At 40.1% G+C, this 25,372-nt stretch overlaps 1 protein-coding gene across 1 annotated transcript in view; it reads right to left on the reverse strand.

Moving 5' to 3' along the window:
- The window catches only part of ETNK1 (ethanolamine kinase 1), a 70,856-nt gene extending 48,321 nt beyond the window's left edge, over window positions 1–22,535 (reverse strand). The window contains exon 1 of the mRNA XM_044228372.1: window positions 22,121–22,535. Within this exon, the coding sequence (XP_044084307.1) occupies window positions 22,121–22,276 (156 nt within the window). The 5' untranslated portion in view covers window positions 22,277–22,535. The remainder of the gene's footprint in view (window positions 1–22,120) is intronic.
- Between the last annotated feature and the right edge of the window lie 2,837 nt (window positions 22,536–25,372).

The following is a 25,372-nucleotide window of genomic DNA, read 5'->3' on the forward strand; positions in this document are numbered from 1 at the left end:
TCTGACCACAATGGACCAAGACAAAAACAAAGCCACTTTGTAATCATGTCTGAACATATACAAAATTTAAAAAAATTTTCAAGACACAAAAATGACTAAATATCCCCCTATTTGGGTTAATATGAATGACTGCTGTTCCTTTTCCAGCCACAGCTTTGGCCCTGCTTCATTCCTTCAGTCTTCTAGGTAAGATGAAGTTATCGGTCACAGACTTGGCCCACTTCCTGACAGCTCCCAATCCAGAGGAAAGCCGGCTTCCTTGAACACTCTCCCAAATCAGCAAACCCAAATTCTACACTAAGTCCCTTCTAACACCTACTTACTAAGAGCCCTACCATTCTGAGTGATACACATTCCCTCTTAAACCCAACTTGTTCACCTATCAGTGTGTTCCTGATGGTCCGTCACTGGCTTTGAAGATGTATGGATAAATGATTTTTGCTCTTGGATGGTTCCCACCTCATATATACACCTAGAAGAAATTCAGTGTGCTGAACCTTCTGAAACATACAACAAAATACACTCGGTATTTATTAGATACATACAGTGTACTAGATATATACTAAAAATATAAAGTTTAGGGGAGCCTGGGTGACTGAGTCGGTTAAGAATCTGCCTTTAGCTCAGGTCATGATCTCAGGGTCCTGGGATAGAGCCGCAAGTCAGGTTCTCTGCTCAGTGGAGCATCTGCTACTCCTGCTGTCCTCCCCCACTTTCCCCTGCTCGTGCTCTCTCTCTCTTTCTCTCTCTCCCTCAAATAAATAAAATCTTAAGGAAAAAAAATGTAAAATTTCATCTCAATGGAGGTGGGACAAAACTAACACAAATTTCACAGAGCTCCTTTTCTCAAGGATTATCCTATACTGTTTATCATGTATTTAGGATAGTACTAGCTCAGAGGAGGAGCTACACAGCAGATGCTAGATCAGCAGACACTAAAATATGTTCTGCATTCTATAACAAAAACTTATGCAGAAACACTGAATATAAAAAGACAAAAGTCAAGCTTCTCAAGAAGTCTAAGGAGAAAAATACACTAGATGTATTTAACAGTAAGTTAGATACTGCCCCCCAAAAAAGCAAACTTGGAAAGAGAGCAATAGAAACTATCTAAAACAAAACACAGGCAGAAAATTAGCTAAATGAGAGAACAAGTGAGCATGAGTGAATAAACAAAGTATCCATGAGCAGAGAGAATCTGTATCCCCTAGAAGAGGAAAAGAGAAACAATATTTTTTTAAATGGCCAAAATTTACCCAAATTTGATGAAAAACTATAAACTCAAAGATCCTAGAAACTCAATAAGCCTGAACCCAAGAAATATAAAGAAAACGATACCAACACATCTCACAATAAAATTGTTTAAAACCAAAGATGAATCATCTAATGGTGACAGTACCCATTCATCTTACTTACCATCTACTCAGGCAAATTTCAGAGAGCCATCCTTGAACCCTCTCCCTCCATCCCCCACATAAATAGATAATTCTTGAAACCTAGATGTAATCCTTAAAACCTCTGTTTCTGGGGTGCCTGGGTGGCTCAGGTAATGATCCCTGGGTCCTGGGATCAAGTCCCACATGGGGCTCCCTGCTCAGCGGGAGTCTGCTTCTCCTTCTCTCTCTACCTCTGTGCACATGCACACGCGCGCTCTCTCTCTCAAACAGATAAAATTAAAAAAAAAAACTTCTGTTTCTTGGGATGGCTGGGTTAAGAGTCTGCCTTTGCCTGAGGTCATGATCTCAGTATCGGGTTCCCTGCTCAGTGAGGAGTCTGCTTCCTCTCTGCCCTTTCCCCCTACTTGCGCACACACCTCTCCCTCTCTTCCTCGCTCTGCTCTCTCTCTCAAATAAAATATTTTTAAAAATAAACAAATAAATAAAGTACAAATATGAACATGATAAATGGGAATCTTCAAATGGCCCCACACTGCTCCGAGAATTTCAAGCTCCTTAGGGCACACAAGTTCCTTGATACCTCCGCCCTCAAGTTATCTAGCAATCTACCCCACAATTTCACTCTTCTTTATTCTTCACTTCACCAACGTCTAACCTCTTCTAAAGTTCTAACATGAGGAGCACTTGGGTGACTCAGTTAAGTGTCTGCCTTCAGCTCAGGTCATGATTTCCTACACTGGGCTCCCTGATCAGTGGGGAGACTGCTTCTCCCTCTGCCTGCTCCCCCCACTCATCTCTCTTTCACTCTTTCTCTCTCCCTCTCACAATCTTAAAAAAATAAAACAAAACAAAAATAAAATAAAATTCCAACACAAAAGGGGCACCTGGGTAAATCAGGTGGTTAAGCATCTTACTCTTGATTTTGGCTCAGGTCATAATCTCGGGGTCAAGTATAGAGTCTGCTTGTCCCTCTCCCTCTGCTCCTCCCCATGCCCATGCTTGCTCACGTGTGTGCGCGCGCTCTCTCTCTCTCTCTCTCTAATAAATAAATAAATAAATAATCTTTAAGAAAAACATCCAACACAAGAGTTCTCTTTTCTAGGACAGAGTCCCTAAACTCAGGTAAGGCATAAATACTTCTCAGTGGTTAACTGGTACCCTATACATAGCATTTACTAAAATGCACTGAAATTGCTTAATTATATTTGCCACTCCATGTTCTACTATAAGCTCCTCTGAGATTTGGAACAAATTGAAAGAAGGAAAAACGAAAGTTAAAAACAAGAATATTTGACAAATAGGTCAAACAAACAAAAAAAAAAGATTATTTTGTGAGAAAACTCTGTAAGTAGTTACACTAAATGTGAAAGAACTAAATCCAATTAAAAGACTAAGTGTGAAAAATATATATTTATATATTGTCGGGGACCGCCTCCGGCCGGGAAAATCCCCGCCATTACAAGATGGCGTTGGCTCACTGCCAGCAAAATACGCTGCAAGTGAACACCGAACTTTCTGGTGAAGCCCACCTAAAGGAGGACATAGTCATTGGCTGTTTCAAATTTAATCAGCATAGTAACAGGATTCTCATTGGCTCTCCCCATTGCTTGGCCCCTTATTGGTCACCTTGTTCACTGATTAGTCATGTAAACGTATATAAGTGTGTAGACGTGCGGAAATAAGGAGAGAGAAGATAGATCTGAACCGGGGCTTCTTGTCGTCCTTGCGGGTCGAGGGCGACAAATGGTGCCGAGACCCGGGAATTGTTAACGAGTAAGTAAACCTTGCAAGGAGAAAAACCGCAGGTAAGCGGGGAAGGAACCACGATTAAAGTGGTGGGAATCTTGTACAAGACCGCAATAAGAAGCGGGCGGCCATAGAGCCGGGATTTTCTTAAGGGACCACGATTAAAGTGGCAATCTTGTACAAGACCGCAATAAGAAGCAGGGCGGCCATAGAGCCGGGATTTTATTCCGCGGTAAAGCGGGGAATAAAGGTCGACTGAAGTATATGTGCGTAAAAAGTCAGTGTGTTAGTTAGTGTCTTTAACGTCCGCGTCTGTTGTCCGTGTGTTCATAATGGGATCTGAAGTATCTAAAGTGCGGTTAGAAGGGTCTTTAAAAGACCTGCTGAAAGCCATGGAACTCCACTAAAAGCAAAAACTGCTCGGGCCTTTTTGAATACAGTGGAAAAGGTGGCTCCATGGTTCCTAGATGAAGGCTTGCTAAACATACCTCAGTGGGACCACCTGTGATCCAGGGTTTGGCCCATGTGAAACTTATTAATGCCTCGGGGCCATATCAACATTTTAAGTTGCCCAGGTGCACCAATAAGAGGGTATGGCCACCAGAGTGGTCTGGATGTCACGTCAATGTGTTAGAGTACCTTGCGCTCAGTTTAAATGCATAGCTTTAACTCCCATAGCCTATGCTAATATGAGTAACTTACAGAATGTCTCCCGACAGCTCTCCCAGTATTTGCAGGGTGCTTGGTCTGACGATTTTCAAAATTTCACACGAGTATGCGTGTGCAACCAACTTCCCTCCCAGAGCTATTTCAAACATTCAGCAATATGTTCCAGTTTACCAAACAATGGGCTGGCACAATTGGTCTTCTTGTCCTCTTTCTTATTGGCATTCTGCTTCTATTCAGAAAAGTTCGCCAGTGGAGAACACAGCAGCGAGAGCAGAGCCAAGCTATGGTACAAGCCCTTATGTCAACAGAGGCTGGGACATCTCCCCAGATATGACTAAGCATGCTAGATCGGTAGTCAAAGACGGGTAAGATCAGTAGAGAAGCATACCAACCTAAGACAGGACAGAGATCATTGATATCTTGTGTCTGATGACGGGTAAGGATGTTTTCTGCTACTGACAACCTAAGACAGGCACGATCTCTGCCATAAAACAAAAAAGGGGGCGATGTCGGGGACCGCCTCCGGCCGGGAAAATCCCCACCATTACAAGATGGCGTTGGCTCGCTGCCAGCAAAATACGCTGCAAGTGAACACCGAACTTTCTGGTGAAGCCCACCTAAAGGAGGACATAGTCATTGGCTGTTTCAAATTTAATCAGCATAGTAACAGGATTCTCATTGGCTCTCCCCATTGCTTGGCCCCTTATTGGTCACCTTGTTCACTGATTGGTCATGTAAACGTACATAAGTGTGTAGACTTGCGGAAATAAGGAGAGAGAAGATAGATCTGAACCGGGGCTTCTTGTCGTCCTTGCGGGTCAAGGGCAACAATATATGCTTCTTTTACAAAAGACATGCAAAAGAAAGTTGATGTAGTTATACCATATTAAACAAAATAGATATTAGCAATATGTTCTGAGAGATAAAGGGACATTTTATAATAATGAAAGAATGGATCATTAAAAAGATATAACAATTCTAGATGTGTATCCATCCAATAACACAGCTTCAAATATATTTAGTAAAACTGACAAATTATTTCATAACTGCTTGAATCTTTTTTTTAAAAAGATTTTATTTATTGGGGCGCCTGGGTGGCTCAGTGGGTTAAGCCGCTGCCTTCGGCTCAGGTCATGATCTCAGGGTCCTGGGATCGAGTCCCACATCGGGCTCTCTGCTCAGCGGGGAGCCTGCTTCCCCCTCTCTCTCTCTCTCTCTCTCTCTGCCAGCCTCTCTGCTTACCTGTGATCTCTCTGTCAAATAAATAAATAAAATCTTTTAAAAAAAAAGATTTTATTTATTTATTTGACAGACAGAGATCACAAGTAGGCAGAGAAAGTGGGGGGGGGGGTAGCAGGCTCCCTGCTGAGCAGAAAGCCCGATGCGGGGCTTGATCCCAGAACCTTGGGATCATGACCTGAGTCGAAGGCAGAGGCTTTAACCCACTGAGCCACCCAGGCGCCCCATAACTGTTTGAATCTTGGGCACAGTTCTCAAGAGCTGATTTTTTAAAAACAGGAAAAAATCATTATGTACACAAGTGATCTGAACAACAGAATTAAAAATCCAACTTACCTGACATACACAGAATGATGTATCCAACTATACACATACTTTTCAAGCCTACACTAAATATTACCAAAATTGACTACAGGCTTGATTATAAACAAGCCTCAACAAACATCAAAGATTAAATTATTCAGAGTACTTTCTCAAACTACAAGAGAATATGTACTGGACATCAATAACACAAACTGCACATAAACTTATACACCCCAAATAGATTAAGATAGTAAATTTTATGTTGTTTTTCACCACCATAAAGAAAAAGACTTTAAAATTCTCCCACTCATTTGAAATGAAGCCATAATGGATGTAAGTAATCTATGGGATGAAGGAGAAAGAGATAATTAGAAAACATTCTGAACTGAATGATAATAAAGACATTTCAAAACTTGTGGGTACCTGAAGGGTCACGTAAAAGAAAATATAAAAATAAAAAAGGCAGAAAATTAGTGATCTAAGCTTCCAGCTCAAGAAACTAGAAAAAGAACAGGCAATTAATCTTAAAAAGATAAAAGAAAAAGTTAGGAAGAAAACAAAGGGGAGAATTATCAATAAAACAGAAAAACTCAACAATCAAAAATTGTTCTTTTTAAAGATGATGTTGATTACTTCTGAGCAAAACTATCAAGGAAAAAAAAAAGACAACAAACTATCAGTAAGATACCAAAACATGCCAAGGACATTACAAGAAAATTATAAAGACCACTCTTCTCATGAACATAGTTGCAAAATCTTAATCAAAATATTATTTACGGGGGCACCAGGCTGGCTCAGTCAGAAGAGCATGAGACTCTTGATCTCCAAGATGGTGAGTTCAAGCCCCAAGGCAGGTGTAGAGATTACTTAAATAAAAACTTAAAAATATATACTAATAACTAATACAATATTTTAAAAAAGAACATCAGAACCAAATAGGACTTACTCTATGAAAGCAAAGGTTTTTAACATTCTAATTTTTTTTAAAAATCTATGTTATTCTGCTGAATAACGAAAAGTGGAAGCAAATCATGCAACCATCATTAGATGCAAAAGAAACACATGATAAAACTCAATGCTCATCTATGATGAAAACATTTGCAAACTAAGTATAAAATGAAAACTCAGAATCCCTAGCTGGCTCAGTCCATAGAGCACGGGACTCTTGATCTGGGGGTTCTGAGTTCGAGCCCTACACTGGGTACAAAGGTCACTTAAAAATGCATACACACCTAAGTTAAAAGAGGCAACTTCCTTAATCTGACAGAGTAGCCAAAGAAAACCTACACAGATCATACCTCATAATAAATTATTCTAAGTGTTCTCCCTGAGACTGGGAACCAGATAAAGATGCCCACTATCACCTTGTATTTCAAAACTGTGCTGGACATCCTGGCCAGTGCAGTAAGGCAAAAATAATAATAATAATAATAATAATAATAGAATAGGAATAGGAAAGGGAAAGGGAAAAACAAAACTGTCATTATTTGCAGATAGAAAAAATGCAAAAAGCATACCCATTAAACATTAGTTAATGTCTGAAAAATTCAATACAGGGGCGCCTGGGTGGCTCAGTGGGTTAAAGCCTCTGCCTTTGGCTCAGGTCATGATTCCAGGGTCCTGGGATCAAGTCCCACATCAGGCTCTCCGCTTGGCAGAAAGCCTGCTTCCTCCTCGCTCTCTCTGCCTGCCTCTCTGCATACTTGTGATCTGTCTGTCAAATAAAAAAATAGAATCTTTTAAAAAAGAAAAATTCAATACAGAACAATCAACTGAATTTCTATATGCCGACAATCCATTTTTTCTTAATTAACCTTTTATAATATCAAAAAACATCAAATTCCTGGGCAGGAGATCAAATGAAACATGCAATATCACTACACTGAAAACTTCAAAAGTCTGAGAGAAAGAAGGCTTACAGGCTCAGCCTGTAAGACATGCAACTCTTAATCTTGAGGACATGAGTTCGAGTCCCACAATGGGAGTAGAGTTTACTTTAAGAAAAAGTTTGAGAGAAATAAAAGGACTAAATAAATGGAATATACTTTGTTTATGGATTTTAAGACAATATTATTAATGATTTTACTTCTCAAATATCTATAGATTCCACAAAGTATCAAACTGTCATCCAGTTTCTTTCGTGAAAACTGAAAAGCTATGTGTGCAATTTATATGTCAATTTAAAAAGTCAAGAACAGGGGTGCCTGAGTGGCTCAGTGCGTTAAAGCCTCTGCCTTCAGCTCAGGTCATGATCCCAGGGTACTGGGATTGAACCCCACGTCGAGCTCTCTGCTCTCTGCTTGGCAGGGAGCCTGTTTCCCTTCCTCTCTCCCCGCCTGCCTCTTTGCCTACTTGTGATCTCTGTCTGTCAAATTAATAAATAAAATCTTAAAAAAAAAAAAAAGTCAAGAACAGTCACAGCAATTTTAAAGAACAAAGTCAGAATCCTATACCAAAGACTATGATAATTATATCACATACCAATACCCATAGCATTTCATCAGGTTCTATGCTTAATGATGTATGTTTTTTATTATCACTTATCAACAAACAGATTTTTATTAGAAAGCGTTAATGTAATATTCAGATCAGGAAGAACGTACTTTCATAGTAATCTCATAGTATTCTCAGAGAAAATTCCCCAAAGCTTTATGGTTTTTAAAGCTAAAAAGAATTATACAGGTCCTCTGGCACTTCTCTAACTTATACCTTAGTATTTTTTTCCATTTTTTTTTAAAGATTTTATTTATTTTTGCGAGAGAGAATGAGAGAGAGAGAGAGCATTCACATGAGTCAGGGGGAGAGGGAGAGGCCAACTCCCCACTGAGTGGGGAAACTGACTGGAGATTCCATCCCAGGATCCTGGGATCATGACCAAGCCAAAAGCAGACACTTAACCAGCTGAATCACCCAGGCGCCATCCACCTTAGTAATTTAGAGGAGATACAGATATGAATATATACAGATGGTCCCCAACTTACAATGGATGGTCCAATTTACAATTTTCCAACTTTACAATGCTGTAAAAGCAATATACATTCAGTAGAAACCATACTTTGAATCTGAATTTAGGGCTGGCAACATGCAATATGATCCTCTCCCATGATGATGGGCAGCAGTAGCTGCAACTCTCAATCAACATGATCATGAGAGTAAACAACTGATAGACTTAAACAGCCATTCTGTACCCATACAACCATTCTATTTTTCACTTACAGTACAGTATTCAATAAATTACATAGAATTGTTAACACTATTATAAAATAGTCTTTGTATTAGATGATTTTGCCCAACTGTAGGCAAGTATCACTGTTTGGGCACATTTAAGATAGGCTAGGTAGGCTAGGCTAGGGAAACCCTGGTGGCTCAATGGGTTAAGCCTCTGCCTTCGGCTCAGGTCATGATCTCAGGGTCCTGGGATCCAGCCCTACATCGGGCTCTCTGCTCAGCACGGAGCCTGCTTCCCCCTCTCCCTGTGCCTGCCTCTCCACTTACTTGTGATCTCTGTCAAATAAATAAATAAAATCTTAAAAAAAAAAAAAAAGATAAGCCAGGCTATACTAACGATGTGCAGTAGGTCATGTGTGTAAAATGCATTTTTGATTTAGGATATTTTTTACTTACACTGGTATTAGGACATAACTACAACCTAAGCCAAAGGATATGAAATGAAATGAAATTTCTCAGCCTAATGCATGTATTCTCAACACAGATCACCACCAAAGGAGCAAAAAAAAAATCTTAGGTATTAAAATAGTTTGTGGATCACCAAAACTCAACCCTGACAAAATCCTATTCTTTGGTACATAATTTCTGTAGGTAGAAAGAAAAATTTTTTTAATTAATTTAAACTTTCTGTTTAGAGAGTAATTATTAAAAGGGTTGAGAAACAATGGCCTAGAACATAGACATATTCAATAAATGTTTGCTTATGCAGAGACTGATTGTAAAATACCTTGGAAATGATCAATTTATGGAATGAGAACACTATGGCCTAGATAAGTTCCCTTATTTTTTTTTAAAAGATTTTATTTATTTATTCAACAGACAGAGATCACAAGTAGGCAGAGAGGCAGGCAGAGAGAGAGGTGGAAGCAGGCTCCCTGCTGAGCAGAGAGCCCGATGTCAGAGCTCGATCTCAGCTCCATCTCAGGACCCTGGGATCATGACCTGAGCTGAAGGCAGAGGCTTTAACCCACTGAGCCACCCAGGTCCCCCAGTAAGTTCCCTTATTTATCCAAAGTTATACAATGGCAGAACAGGTTAAAAAGCTGGTATCGTGACTCTTAATCTGCTTCAAGGATATCAATCTAGTTCACTACCATGATCCTAGACTCACTGTAATATTGCTAAAACATTATTTGGGGAAAAATATAAAGAAGCGGTTAGAGGATGATAAATTCCTGATGCCAGCTGTTTGTCAAATCACCCACAGTATTAAACAGTAGGCATGCTGCCATCTGTTACAGGAGGTAAAAGTAAATGAAACCTAGCAATGACAGACCTAACCCCAGGAGTTTAGTCACTGAAATCCACAGTAAGATGCAAAATGAGAAACTGGCTAAATACACAATTCCCTGGCTATTGTTAGCACAGTACCTAGACAGAAAACTAAAGACATGGGGCGCCTGGGTGGCTCAGTGGGTTAAGCCTCTGCCTTCAGCTCAGATCATGATCCCAGGGTCCTGGGATCGAGTCCCGCATGGAGCTCTCTGCTCTGCAGGGAGCCTGCTTCCGCCTCTCTCTCTCTGCCTGCCTCTCTGCCTACTTGTGATCTCTGTCTATTAAATAAATAAATAAAATATTTAAAAAAAAAAAAAACTAAAGACACTTTTAGGGTGGATTGTGACGTTACAGAGACCCAGATTCCAACTGGTCCAATGCAACATCAAGATGCTAACCTCAAAACCAACACAAAAGAGAAAAATCATGCTGAACAGTAGTAGATTTAGAGCTGCTTACCAAAATGATTCAGGTGGCAAGGAGACAAAATCAGGAAACTACTGAAACCATGGCATATAGTGTAAAAGTTGTCTCATTCAGTTGCTCAAGCTAGCTCCCTAAAAAAACTGTATTAATATGGCCCATAAAGATTGTTAAGTAAGAGACGCCTGGGTGGCTCAGTTGGTTAAGCAGCTGCCTTCGGCTCGGGTCATGATCCCAGTGTCCTGGGATCGAGTCCCACATTGGGCTCCTTGCTTGGCAGGGAGCCTGCTTCTCCCTCTGCCTGCCTCTCTGTCTGCCTGTGCTCACTCTCGCTCCTCTCTCTGACAAATAAATAAATAAAATCTTTTAAAAAAAGGGGGGGGGGGAATTGTTAAGTAAGAAGGAGTCTATGGTTTGAAGACCCTGGCATGTTTGCATTAATGCAGGACCCACACCTCACTCATGATCGTTCTTAATGTCAGTGATACTGCCCAAACAAGAGTGCGAGTCTGGTACAATGAATCAAAGTGGCTAGAAAGTTTGTTTATCCCGAGAAGAGGAACTGTCCTGTCCTTCACATGCAAAGTGGAACAGTCCAGATAAAGTAGCTGATCTGTTAAACATACAGGCCATACTAGACTTGCTTTAGTAGGTTTATTCCTAGGTATCTTATGGTTTGGGGTGCAATTGTAAATGGGATTGACTCAATTTCTCTTTCTTCTGTCTGTTGTTGGTGTAGAGAAATGCAACTGATTTCTTTTTTTTTTTTTTTTAAAGATTTTGTTTATTTGACAGACAGAGATCACAAGTAGACAGAGAGGCAGGCAGAGAGAGAGAGGGAAGCAGGGCCCCCGCTGAGCAGAGAGCCCCATGTGGGACTCGATCCCAGGACCCCGGGATCATGACCTGAGCCGAAGGCAGCGGCTTAACCCACTGAGCCACCCAGGCGCCCTGCAACTGATTTCTTTGCATTGATTTTATATCCTGACACTTTACTGAATTCCTGTACAAGTTCTAGCAGTTTTGGAGTGGAGTCTTTTGGGTTTTCCACACATAGTATCATATCATCTGCGAAGAGTGATAATTTGACTTCTTCTTTGCCGATTTGGATGCCTTTAATTTCCTTTTGTTGTCTGATTGCTGAGGACTAGACTTGCTTTATAGTGACCAAGATATTCAACCACTTAATATGTCCCACCCCAAGTCTTGGTGAATGAATACTGTGATAAAGATTGCTCCTACTATATGGGTCCCCCATATACCTTTACTGTTACCAACACAAGAAACTACCAGGATATTGGATCAGATTTGCTGTCTCAAGCTCTGTCATGGGTCTTAGGAATTAATACCAAGAAAATTAGAATGCCTCACTAGCAAGTGGAAAAGATAAGGGAGCTGGCAAATCTACTTGCCCCAACAGAATGTCAGTTTTCCGTGGTATCAAAAAAGCAGATAAAGCAGGTATCGATGAGGTTGAAGTAAAAGTTTTTTTTTTCCCAATTTATTTATTTTCAGAAAAACAGTATTCATTATTTTTTCACCACACCCAGTGCTCCATGCAAGCTGTGCCCTCTATAATACCCACCACCTGGTACCCCAACCTCCCACCCCCCCGCCACTTCAACCCCCTCAGATTGTTTTTCAGAGTCCATAGTCTCTCATGGTTCACCTCCCCTTCCAATTTACCCAAAAGCACATACCCTCCCCAATGTCCATAACCCTGCCCCCCTTCTCCCAACCCCCCTCCCCCCAGCAACCCACAGTTTGTTTCGTGAGATTAAGAGTCACTTATGGGGACGCCTGGGTGGCGCAGTTGGTTGGACGACTGCCTTTGGCTCAGGGCGTGATCCTGGAGTCCCGGGATCGAGTCCCACATCAGGCTCCCAGCTCCATGGGGAGTCTGCTGCGCTCTCTGACCTTCTCCTCGCTCATGCTCTCTCTCACTGTCTCTCTCAAATAAATAAATAAAATCTTTAAAAAAAAAAAAAAAAAGAGTCACTTATGGTTTGTCTCCCTCCCTATCCCATCTTGTTTCATGGATTCTTCTCCTACCCACTTAAGCCCCCATGTTGCGTCACCACTTCCTCATATCAGGGAGATCATATGATAGTTGTCTTTCTCCGCTTGATTTATTTCGCTAAGCATGATACGCTCTAGTTCCATCCATGTTGTCGCAAATGGCAAGATTTCATTTCTTTTGATGGCTGCATAGTATCCCATTGTGTATATATACCACATCTTCTTTATCCATTCATCTGTTGATGGACATCTAGGTTCTTTCCATAGTTTGGCTATTGTGGACATTGCGAAGCAAAAGTTTTTAATCAAACATTATCAGAGACTTGGTGGACTGACAGGAGCTGCTACTAGTCTCCCAGCATTGAAGGGCCCCTAACAAATTCACTCTATTTACTCTAGTTTGGGAGACCTCAAAAAACCAGAACACGAAGAGAATACAAAGATGATAATAAGAGTGTGCCATCAATGTGGGGCACACTCTTATTCAAGATCTTAATCAAGATGAAAAAAGACTATGAAGGTAGGATCCTGACCCTCAGTAGCCAGGGATCCAAGACCAATGCACATATGTGGGTAAAATGGCCTAGAGTTGGAGAGAAGAAATCTTTTTGAGATTCCTTAATATGGAAGCCCAGTGCATGAAGCCCTACATGAGCGATTCTAAAAGGACCAACAATTAAAACTAGAGATATGGGGATGCTACTGTTGATGGGAACCTTTGGACACAAATTAAGTGTTGGAACAGATATTATATGAGGTAGTTTTGTCTCCTCTGCCAGAATGTATTACTAAATAGATTATTTTTATACGAATGCTTCCATTATTTACTATTGTAAAACAGGAGACACATAAATTCACCCTTCAGTCTGGACTTATTGACCATATCAATTAGAAGCTTACAGAATTGCCCAAACCTACCATGGATGCTATTTACAGCAATATAGAATACCTGGTGGGCAAAAAGAGTTGATAGCTTTAATGATACCTTAGAAGCTAAATAAATATCAATAAACTTGAAGATCATCTTAAGACCCCCAAAAGATTAATCCACTCCTTTCAGTATGTGGCACTGTCCCGCAACTACAAACCCTGAGATGATAAAAATATTAAACTCTACCGAGCCACTATGAAACTTCTTTAGTCCTAAGGATGATTTAAGATACCAAGGAGGGAACCTGTTTTGACATGTATTTATGGCCTAGAATTTAAATGAATAAATTCTCAGGCCAATTAAATAATAAAGATAACCTACAATTAAGATAATGATTACTAAACAAACCATAAAGCCTAGAAAGGTGAAAATTAATACATATCAGTTAGAAGAAACCAGCGGATTCCATCATCTTCCAAAACAATAAAATTAAAAAGAATCTAATAAACAATACCATTTTCGTGTCTCCCATTGGCAAAAATTTTTTAATTTGGTTATCAGGGATTGGATAAAGTATAAGGAAAAACAAACTCTCCAACACTGTGTTAAGGAGTATAAATTAACATACCTTTCATGACATTTAGCAATATTAAAGTGAGAAACAGCCTGATAGTTTTATGTGTCAACTTGGATTGGCCATAATACCCAGTTACTCAAACTCTAATTTAGATGCAGCTGTGAAAGTATTTTGTAGATGCACTTAACATCCACTATCAGTTACATGGGTGGGCCTCATCCAATCACTTTAAGGAATGTAAAGGTAAAACAAGTTTTAAGTGTCCCTGAAGAAATTCTGCCTTAAGAGGGCCTGGGTGGCTCAGTGGGTTAAGCCTCTGCCTTCTGCCCAGGTCATGATCTCAAGGTCCTGGGATGAGCCCCGCATCAGCCTCTCTGCTCAGCAGGAAGCCTGCTACGCCCTCTCTCTCTGCCTGCCTCTCTGCCTACTTGTGATCTCTCTGTTAAACAAATAAACAAAATCTTAAAAAAAAAAAAAAAAGGAAAGAAAGAAAGAAATTCTTTGTAGCCTTAAGACTACAGCCATCGGGGTGCCTGTGTGGTTCAGTCAATTAAGCATCTGACTCTTGGTTTTGGCTCAGGTAACAGTCTCATGGGTAGTGGGTTTGAGCCCCACATCAGGCTCTGCACTGGACCTCCATGCCTAGCAGGGAGTCTGCTTGAAGATTCTCTCCCTCTGACCCTCCCCTGACTTAAGTTCCCCCCCTTCCTCCCCACCCCATCCCACCCCACCAAACCCCACCCCACCCCACCCGCCCCTACGCACATGGGCGCAGGCACACACATAGACTTTCCCTCTCTCTCAAATAAATAAATCTCAAAAAAAAAAAAAAAAAAAAAGACTACAGAATCAACTTCTAAGTTTCTAGCCTACTACCTGCGCTACAATTCAGGCTTAATCAGCCTCTACATAAGCCAATTCTTTGAAATAAAGCCCAGATACAACAACCATAACTGGCAGCTTTCACCCTTTTAATTCCACTAATAAGGTTTAAGGGTGCCTAGAAGGTTCCATCAGAGGAGCACATGACTCTTGATCTTAGGACTGTGAGTTCCAGTCCCATATTGGGTGTAGAAATTAAATAAATAAACTTAAAAAAGAAGAATTTACTCTGAGGACACATTTAGAAAAGCTTTCCAAAATATACATATAAAAGCAGTTTATGCAATACTGTTTTTAATCTGCAAAAAATAAAGACAATTCAGTTGTTTTGAAAATATGGGTGGGGGCACCTGGGTGGCTCAGTGGTTAAGCCTCTACCTTCAGCTCAGGTCATGATCCCAGGGTCCTAGAATCAAACCCTGCATCAGACTCTCTGTTCAGCAGGGAGCCGGTTTCCCCCACTTCTCTCTCTGCCTGCCTCTCTGCCTACCTGTGATTTCTGTCTTCAAATAAATAAATAAAAATCTTAAAAAAAAAAAATATGGGTGGCTCAGTCAGTTGAGCCTCTAACTCTCAGTTTCCACTCAGGTCATGATCTCAGGATCATGAGATCGAGCCCCACATCAGGCCTCATGCCCAGAAGAGAGTCTGCTTGAGATTCTCCCTCTCCCTCTGCCCCTCCCCCCATTTGAGCAAGCATGCATGCAATGTGTGCACAGGCTCTCTCTTTCAAATAAATAAACCCTTAAAAAAATATATGGGCAGGGGCGCCTGGGTAGCTCAGTCGGCTAAGCATCTATCTTCGGCTCAGGTCATGATCTCAGGGTCCTTGGATGAAGGCCCGCAACAGGATCCCTGATCAGCCGGGAGTCCGCTTCCTCTCTCTCTCTGCCCCTCCTCCTCACTTATGCTCACTCTCTCTCAAATAAATAAAATCTTTTTAAAAAAATATACATGGGGCAGACTACATACACTGACAAAAGAGGATGTCTAAGATACATTATTTTAAAACGCAACATACAGAATAACTTTGTTGTGTATACAAAAGGAATATAATTATATTTACTGATATTTATTAACACATGTAGTTATGTGCTGTAATAAATCTCTATCTGCTAATTTTTTAGAAATTCAAAAACTGTTCACCAAATTGCTGTGAGGAGAATGAGTGACTTGGAAGTTGAAAGAGTTAAACTTTTTACTTTTCATCTTATAACCTTGTATATGTTTTAAATATTCTGTTCAAAAGAGCATAAGTTATTTATGGGTTTTTTAATGTTTTTTAAATAAAGTCAACAGGTTTAGATAGGCTATGAACCTTTCTAATTTTCAACTTAATACTCCAGAATTTTTTAAATTTTAATAATTCACATGATGTTTAACACAACCAAATACTATGTTTACAGCTATCAAACACTAAAGTCAGTAACATACCAACATAGGAAAGTGAAAGAAAGGCAGCATGAAAAAAAGGAATACAAAACTGTACATATGGTGTGATAATAACTATGTAAAATATATATGGAAAAAATAGATAATAAAAGAACAGTTGATTTTTTTAATGAAATATGGATAGGAAATGGTTTTTCTTCCTAGTCAGTTTCAATATTATGATATCTTTTTTAGTAAAACTAAATTATTTCATGTTCATGTCCCTTGTGAAAGGAAATACCCTTAATATATTATTTTCTCATACTACTGACTTGCAAAAAAAAAAAATGACTAATTCAAAATTAGTTTTTTACAAAAAAAAAAAAACTGCTATTGTTACTACCACTAGAGGGAGGGAGAGATTAGGACCAGGAAGGAAAATGGGAAATATTCTGGGTTGCTGATATTTTCTTTGCTAGGGTTTGGGTTACACAGTATTTATTTTACAAAAAAAAATTTATTTTTCATGTATTTTCCTGTATGTTTGTTCTATCTAACAATTTTTAAAAGGGTGATAAAAATGTATTTATGGCCCATCTGTTATATCAAAGGGCAAAGTAACTCCTGAGAAGACAAATCATGAAAAATAACCTGATTCCTTAAACATGGGTCTTCCATTATTTCACCATCAGAAAAAAAGAAAACAGAAAACAATAACAACAACAACAACAACAAAAAGCTTGGGCTTCCCTTTTCCCTCACCTGCAAGCAATTAACTCCTGCATATTTATTTTCTAAAATATCAAATCTGTCCTTTATTTTCATCTCCAAAGCCACCATCCTAATTTGGATCGCAGCACCTCTTGTCTGGACTAATATAACAGTCTCTCCTAGGCAAACATTTTTTAATGTGATATTCAGACCAAAATATATATTTATCATCTAATTCAGTACATACTTTCATATGAAACTAAAACAAGCTTCACCAATCCTTATCTTATTATATGCAAGACCCTCAGATCTATCCTATCACATCCTATTTTAACTCATCTTTTTAAACTGTAGTGGTTTCAACCTACTATATTGATTTTAACATCCTATTAGTGTGGGGTAACCACCAGTTCAAAACCAATGTCCTAAGCAATCACATTCAAAACATCTCATTCAAAACATCTCATTCAACTACTGCTGCCTGCAATACAGCCTGCCACTGCTCTAAAAAATACACTCATCTGCTTAAAAATATTAACTGGCTTCCCATTATATCCTAGATAATAAAATATCACCTCCTTAATGAAGCACAAAACCTTCATATGTAACACCTCAGTTTCTCAAAAATCAGTCCCAGTTCTTTTCTGGTTTATACTCCATTCTGCCCAAAATACTTATGGCCTCGCTGTGTTTTTTTGCTCAGTCAGTTAAGTATCAGGCTCTTGACTGTGGCTCAGGTCAAGGTCTCAGGGTGTGACATCAAGCCCTGCATCCGGCTCCTTGCTCATCCAGAGTCTGCTTTTCTCTCCCCCACCCCCACCCCCTCTTAAATCTTTTAAAATAAACAAATACATATATGTCAGAATTACTGAATTTTAGGAGTTTACAACTGCTTCTGATCAATTATTTCACTTACAAATGGAGGGGTTTGCTGGGGGAGATGGGAGGCGGCAGGAGGCACATAATACTAAAATATACTACATATAACTTTATGTATTTCATTTCTCAGGATATTCTATTAGTAGTAAAATAGTAAAAACTGATGCTGATAGTAAAATTACTATTAGCAGTAAAGCAATATTAGAGTAGCAAAATCCTATTATTTCCTGCTAGTCTACTATTTCCAAGATTTAAAACTTGCCAAAGGTTACAAATAGCTGGTATCAGGATTCAAAAACCATCCTCTTTCCACCACATTGTGCTGAAGCCCCAAAGAGGTAAAGTTATTTGCTTAGACCAAGTCACACAGCCATTAATACTTGAAAATGAACTAGTGCGTGAGGCTTCTAACTTTTTAGTCACATCTCAGTAAAAGACACAGGAGCTTATTATATCTTTGGGGAGCCTAGCTAGCTCAATTGGTAGAGCATCAACTGTTGCTGTCAAGGTCATGAGTTCAAGTCCCACACTGGGTACAGAGATTACTTAGAAAATATGTATTTATATGTGTGTATATATACATCTTTGATAGCAGCCTATCAAACATACACCTCTCTTAGCTATATTCAACAAAGTTTTAGGGGCTACCACCCATCAAATATTTTATTATTATAAAACACTGAAATCAAAAAGAAGAGGAATAACAAATGGAAAACTGGACATAAGTGCTAATATTAAAAGCTGTGTTGAATAAAAACTATGACCCCTTATATTTATCTACAGGATTCAAGATTCCTATAAATATCATATCCTTTTGGCACACTTAATACATTACTTAAACCTACGTAAGACTTTTCAGAGACTTCTATCACTTAAAGTAAGGAACAAACTGTTTTTGTTTTGTTTTGTTTTGTTTTTGAAAGATTTACTTATATATTTGAGAGACTGTGTGCCACAAGCCAGGGTGGGCGGGGGAGCAGGCACAAGAGGGAAGCAGTGTGTGCAGAGGGAGAGTTAGAGAATCTCAAGCAGACTGCACATGGAATGGAGCCTAGAGCAGGAGATCATGACCCAAGCTGAAATCAAGAGTCATACGCTCAACCTACTGAGCAACCCAGGCACCCACAAACTCATATTTCTTAAAACAGGGGAAAAGGGTACCTGGGTGACTCAGTTGTTAGGCATCTGCCCTTGGCTCGGGTCATGATCCCAAGGTCCTGAGACTGAGCCCCACATCAGGCTCCCTGCTCCTCAGGAAGCCTGCTTCTCCCTCTCCCACTTCCCCTGCTTGTGTTCCTGCTCTCTGCCTGTCAAATAAATAAATCTTTAAAAAAAAAAAAAAAAACATCTGAATCTAAGGTAACCTTGTGTGCCAACTATACTTTAAAAAGGGGGGTGAGGGGACTATTAAGTTAGAACACTAAAGGAGATATAGTTTAAAAAGAACTATATATATTTTGGTTCTGATTCTTCATTTAAAATATTATTGAAGACTACCTGGGTGGCTCAGTTGCTTGAACCTCTCTGCCTTTGGCTCTGGTCATGATCTCAGGGTCCTGGGATTAAGCCCCTCATCAGGTTCCCTACTCTTCAGGGAGCCTACTTCTTCCTCTATCCCTGCTTGCTTGTGTGCGTGCACACTCTCTCATCAAATAAAATATTTTTTAATAAAATATTATCAAATATCAATATTAAAATAAGAGGGATTTTAAATTTATTAATAGGCTATTTTAGTGACTATCTCCAACACAGCTGAATAAAGAGAAGGTAGAGGATATGAAAACTGCTATGCAGCTACATAACCAAACACAAATACTGGTTTCCGAGATAGCATATGTATGCTTAAAAAATAAAGGAATATCAAAGCTATGCATCCAGAAACATGAAGAAACTTGTAGTACAGCAAAAATAGTAATGATTTTTTAACGTTCTTCTGTAGTCTCTGCACATGAATATGAATGTTCATTCCAAAAACACTACATTGTGATTGTTTTCTCTCCCCTATTAGACTAGGAATTTCAATAAATTATGAAACAAAAAGCACTGTGACTGGTACAGTTGTTTCTGATCTAGTCTGCCTACTCTAAGTAGGATACACTCCAAAAAGCTTACCACCCCTTTTATACTTTATTTTTTCAATCTTGTGTGAATAGGAAAACCAAAAAATTAACTTGTTAAAATCCCATCTAAAAAGAGATACAGCATTCCATGTGTCTGTACGTTTTGAGCAAAGATTGGGCCCTGTATCATTCTGACTGCATCAAAGTCTTTTTTGCTTGCTTCTGGATTTTCCAGTATCTTCTGAATAGTTCAGCTCAGACATAATCATCAGGTAAAATAAGTACTACTACACTAAGCTTCTAAGGTATGTTTAAAGCAAATTTTAAGTACATAATCTCTGAAAAAAATGGCTACATACCAGTATTAATCTGTTGAATATATGATACATATTTCCCTTTCTGAAATGTTAAGTATTATCTTTATACTTCAAATAAAAGCAAATCTCAAAAGAAATATTCCCACTGAGAATTACAAAAGAAATCCTGAAGCATCATAAAGAAGAGTTTGAATGACAGAATATGGGAGTCAGATTTTCTCAAGTTGAGAAACCACCAATGAATGACCCCCAATTCAGAATAACAGCTGTCAGCTTCTAGATCAAAAGCATTGTTTGCATAGGGAAGGATTATATTTCTAATCTATAATCATCCTTAGAGCAAAATAAGTGGTAGTATTTACCTTCACTGAAAAATAAGTATATTACAAATTTGGATTTGTATGAGTCCAAAGGCCTTCAAGTCAAAACCTGCTGCATTATAAAAGGTAAGACTCAATCACAAATACTTTCTGACAATCAAAAAGTTTGACATTACCAAATTTTGTCCCTTTTTTACCTATATGATGGCTTTATTTCACTGAGTTTCACTTCTAAATAAATAAATAAATATCTACCTAATACAGTTGTTTGTAGAATTAAATGATAAAATATATACATGACCTAACTCACAACCTGGAACACTGGTACCTAAGGGTAGCTATTATTCCTGTTCTACAGACAAATACACCATCAATGGAAACACAAGTCTTCAAAGCTTCAAATTTTAAAGTCTCTACTTAAAAAGTAGCATAGTCTGCCAGGATCAAAGTTTCCCAGGAAGCAGCACTGCCTTTAGTTAGCATCTGTTTAATTTTAATTGACTTCCAGAATATAAATCATTTTAATAAATACAAAACTCTTCTGTAGTAAGAGTTAATGAATAATAAACCAAAGCTCAGAGTTCTTAGCCATACTATTTTTTCAAATTACACATGAGAATCATTCTGGATTCACTATGTCCTGTTTAATTAGCTAATACTCCCTTAAAACTTCAAAATTTTTGTCTAACAATTTTTTTTCCTAGAACATGTGAGTCGTTTCAATATGCTCAAAACTCTTCTAGGCAACAAGAACCGAAACTAACACTTCTGAAAGCCCAAGTGTCAGGAACTGTTCTGGGCCCTAGAGCACTATTCATGTTTTATTCATCTTTGTATAGGTGACTACTTTAGCAAAGAATCTGAGATACTGTTAATTCAATAACACTGCTGAATAAATTAGTCAACAAAATAAAGCAGATAATTTGGCTACTTCTTACATTACTGCTCAGATGTGAAACAAACCCCAAATATCTCAGCCTTCAAAATTACTGACTTTATTTAGAGTATGCAAGGAAAATGGAGTTTCACTGTCGTACACCCTGAAACTCTGAAAGTTAAAATATTCAAAATAAATATCATCTATACTAAATCATAACTTATTAGAAATAAGTTATTAGAAAACACCTAGATCCATAAGGATTTTTTTCTCCCAATTTTTACTCTACGAATACAAAGGCATACTGATTGACCTAACATCATATAGGGTTAATTTTACTAATACAAATAAAAAAATTCAGAAATATCGATTCAAATAAAAGATGTGGAATGCTACACAAGAAGCCAATCGAGTGAAGCATGGCCATGGTTATGACTTTGAAATCGAGTACTCTCGCCCATCCGAGGATTTAGGATACAACGCAGGGTGAGACATCAATGGGAGTAAACCGCCGGGGAGGGGGAGGGGCGGGAAGGGAAAGGAAAAGATCACAAGGATTAATTCCTACATTATCTGTGGCAGGCGAGAAGGTACCTAGGGCCGACTGAAGAGGACCCCTTGCAGGGGGAATGGAAAAGGTTCCTCTGCAGTTAGAAGGAACCGGAGAGTGGGAGGAGGGGCAACCATCAACAGGAATTTTCCCGGGGTGAATGGATGCGTCACTTACGTAGCTGCTTCCAGAAAGAAAATCTGCCCTAGGGACAACCTCGATCAGCAATTGTGAAGGAAGGGGGAGTGACCTTCGCAGGTCTGACGAAGGAAGCACAGGGCCCCTTGCTCAAGGGCTCCCGTCGGGTCTGCCCCATCATCCGGGAACTGAAGGGACTGAGCGCCCCCGCCCCCCCACCGGCAGAGTCCAGGTTGGGAGAGACCCCGGGCGAAGATGAGGGCGTTACCTGCAGGGTCACCTCCTGAGGGTCCCAGTGCGGCCGCAGGTGCTGCAGGAGGCTGAGGGCGCCCTCCCGGCAGCGCTGCTCCTCCTGATCCTGAACCGTGACGTCCAACTTGGGCACCTCCGGGGAGCCGTGCGGAACGTGGATGTAATTGGCCATGGCCCAGGCGACGGCAGAGACTACCACCACGACGACGGCGACGGCGACCACGAGCACGGCGGGCGCCGACAGGCTGGTGGACCCTTCCGTCCCGGGGCGCCCTCGCAGGAGGGCTAGGGGCGCTCCAACGGACGGCCGAGCGGTAGGAGAACGGGGGGACACGGCACTCTCGCCGACCCGGGTCTGGACAGCGGCTGAGCTGAGCAGAGCAGAGCAGAGGATGTTCACGGGAAGAATTCCGCTCGTCTGCGCTCCACCGCCAGCCACCGCGGAGCATGCCGGGACTGGCCTGACGCTGGCGTCATGCGCTGGGCGGGGCCTCCTTCTGCGTCACCGGCTTACGCCGGCTCTCCAACGCCCGCACAATGGGCTGGCTGCCGGGAGTCTGGGGGCTGTTGGTCCTAACAACAGCCCGCCGGGCGTGCTGCTAGTCTGAGAACGCAGGCTCCCCATGAGGCACGAGCCTGAGCTCGGATAGGACCCGCAGGAGGGCAGTGAAGCTTTGGCTCGGCTGATCAGGAGCGTTTGGGGGCTAGGTCGTTTTGGGAAGCGAGGGGCCTGTCCTGAGATAACCCCCAGAAAAGTCTCTGAATTTGGCCTGAGGATGGACGAGGGGGGAGGCACTGGATCGGGGCCCCGATCACGGAGCTGCCCTGTACTGGCGACTGCACAGCTGAGTGGGCAACCACATTCCCATCAGCTGTATACTGAGATCACGGTATTTGGGGCAAAAGTAATTCAGATACTTGTGTAACACAACGACAGCACTTAAGGATTTATTTTTAAGGCCAAATGTTTGACCATACTGAGAATTATTCAGAGCCAGGAAAAACAGGTTGTAGTCTAGAATGAAGATGAAAGGGAAGGAAAGAAAAATAGTTTGGAGACTCAGCACTGCAGTGGCTCCCTGCCTGTTTCAGGGTATCCCTACATGGACCTTAAAATAGCTACCTTAAAGATTTGTAGCTTACAAGTTTTATAACAGCTATTTCCACTGTTAACATAATACTGGAAACTGGATAATCCACAAGGAATGTACTGGGGCCTCCTAATTTTCTTTATGATTTAGGAAAATGGTTTGAGATGTGACTTACTAATCTGTCTTCCCTGAAATACTTAGGACATGGTGAATATATTAGTGGCAAATTAAATCACTAAGAGTAACTAACATTCAAATGCTTAAATGCCTCCTGAACATGCGTTCTGATTGTTCAAAATGAACATAGTTTTGTAAATCATAAAATAAACAGCTATCAATGAGAGTAAACTCATAAACTAAAAAGAAGAGCAAGAAGGGCACCTGCCTGGCTCCGTTGGTTAAGCTTCCAACTCCTGATTTTGGATAAGGTCAAGAATTCAGGGTGGTAAGATGGAGCCCCGCAGGGAATCTGCTTGAAATTCTCTCCCTCTCCCCATCCTGCCCACCACATGTAGGTGCGCGCGCTCTCTCGCTCTCTCTCTCTCTAAAATAAATCAATTTCGGGGCCCCTGTGTGGCTCAGTCAGTTAAGTGTCTCCTTTGACTCAGGTCATGATTTCAGAGTCCTAGGACTGAGCCCCACCTTCAGCTCCCTGCTAAGCAGGGAGTCAGCTTCTCCCTCTCCCTATACCCCTCTCTCTGCTCATGCTCTCTCACTCTCTGACTCCTTCTCTCAAATAAATAAAATCTTTTAAAAAGGAAGAAGAAGAAATAGAGTTATATTACAGCAAGGAACTTGAATCAACATTTCATAGACTTTGGCTTTTTTTTTTTTAAATCATGTACTTTAAAAAACATACATTTCTTCCAATTTGGAGAGAAATAATACACTAATGCTTTCACATTTCAGATACTATCTCTTGTATTTTTGTACAATTTGTTTGTATTTTATACTAAACAAACAGTTGACGTTTCAAAAATTTAAAAATTATATTTTGAATTGTGAAATAATTTAATAGAAAATTATTAAAAAATATATTTTGAGGGGCATCTGGCTGGCTGAGTCAGTAGAGCATGTGACTCTTGATCCAGGGGTTTTGATTTGACCCCCTTGTAGGATATAGAGATTACTTAAAAATTAATTCTGGAAGATTAAAACTTTAATGTTATAAGCAAACCTTTACATAAAAGGGGTGTCTGGGTAGCTTAGTTGGTTGGGGTCCAATCCTTGATTTAGGTTCAGGTCATGATTTTGGCGGCAGCAGATTGAGCCCTGGGTCAGCGTCCACAGTCAGCGGGAAGTCTACTTCTCTCCTCCTCCCTCTCCCTCTGCCCCTGCCCCAGCTATACAAATGCAAGAACTTGCATTCTCTCTCTCTCTCAAATAAATACATTAATCTTTAAAATACATAAGAAATGTCTATTCTTATCAATTTGATCTATATGTTCAATGCAGTTCCAGTCCAAATCCCAACAAGTTATTTTTGTGCATATTGACAAACTGTAAAGTTTATGTGGAGAGGAAAGGGACCCAGATTGGCCAATGAAATATTGAAGAAGAACAAAGTCAGAAGACAGACACTACCCATGTTCAAGACTTACTATAAAGCTACAGTGATTAAGACAGTGAAGTATTAGCAAAGAATAGACAAATCAGTGTAACACAATAGGCAGTGCAAAAAAAGATTCATATAAATATAGTTAAATAATATTTGAAAAAGCATAAGGCAACTCAATGGAGAAAGGATAATTTTTTTAATAAATAGTGCTGGAAGGACTTGATGTCCACATACACGAAAAGAGGAATCTAGACATAGACTTTATATCTTTCCCAAAATTAACTCAAAATGGATTATATACCTAAGTGCAAAAAAAAGCTATTAAATTCTTAAGACAAAACATAGGGGAAAATCTAAGTGACCTTGGGTTTGGCGATGACTTTTTAGATACAACATCAAAAACATAACCCATGAAAGGAAAAATGGTGAGTGGGACTTCATTAAAATTGAAAACTTCTGCTCTGTGAAGAACAGTTAAGAAAATGAAAAGCGGGGCGCCTGGGTGACTCAGTGGGTTAAAGCCTCTGCCTTCAGCTCAGGTCATGATCCCAGGGTCCTGGGATGGAGCCCTGCATTGGGTTCTCTGCTCAGTGGGGAGCCTGCTTCCCTTCCTCTCTCT

The sequence above is a fragment of the Neovison vison genome, chromosome 12 (assembly GCF_020171115.1).
Source record: "Neovison vison isolate M4711 chromosome 12, ASM_NN_V1, whole genome shotgun sequence".
Classification (NCBI taxonomy): Eukaryota; Metazoa; Chordata; class Mammalia; order Carnivora; family Mustelidae; genus Neogale; species Neogale vison.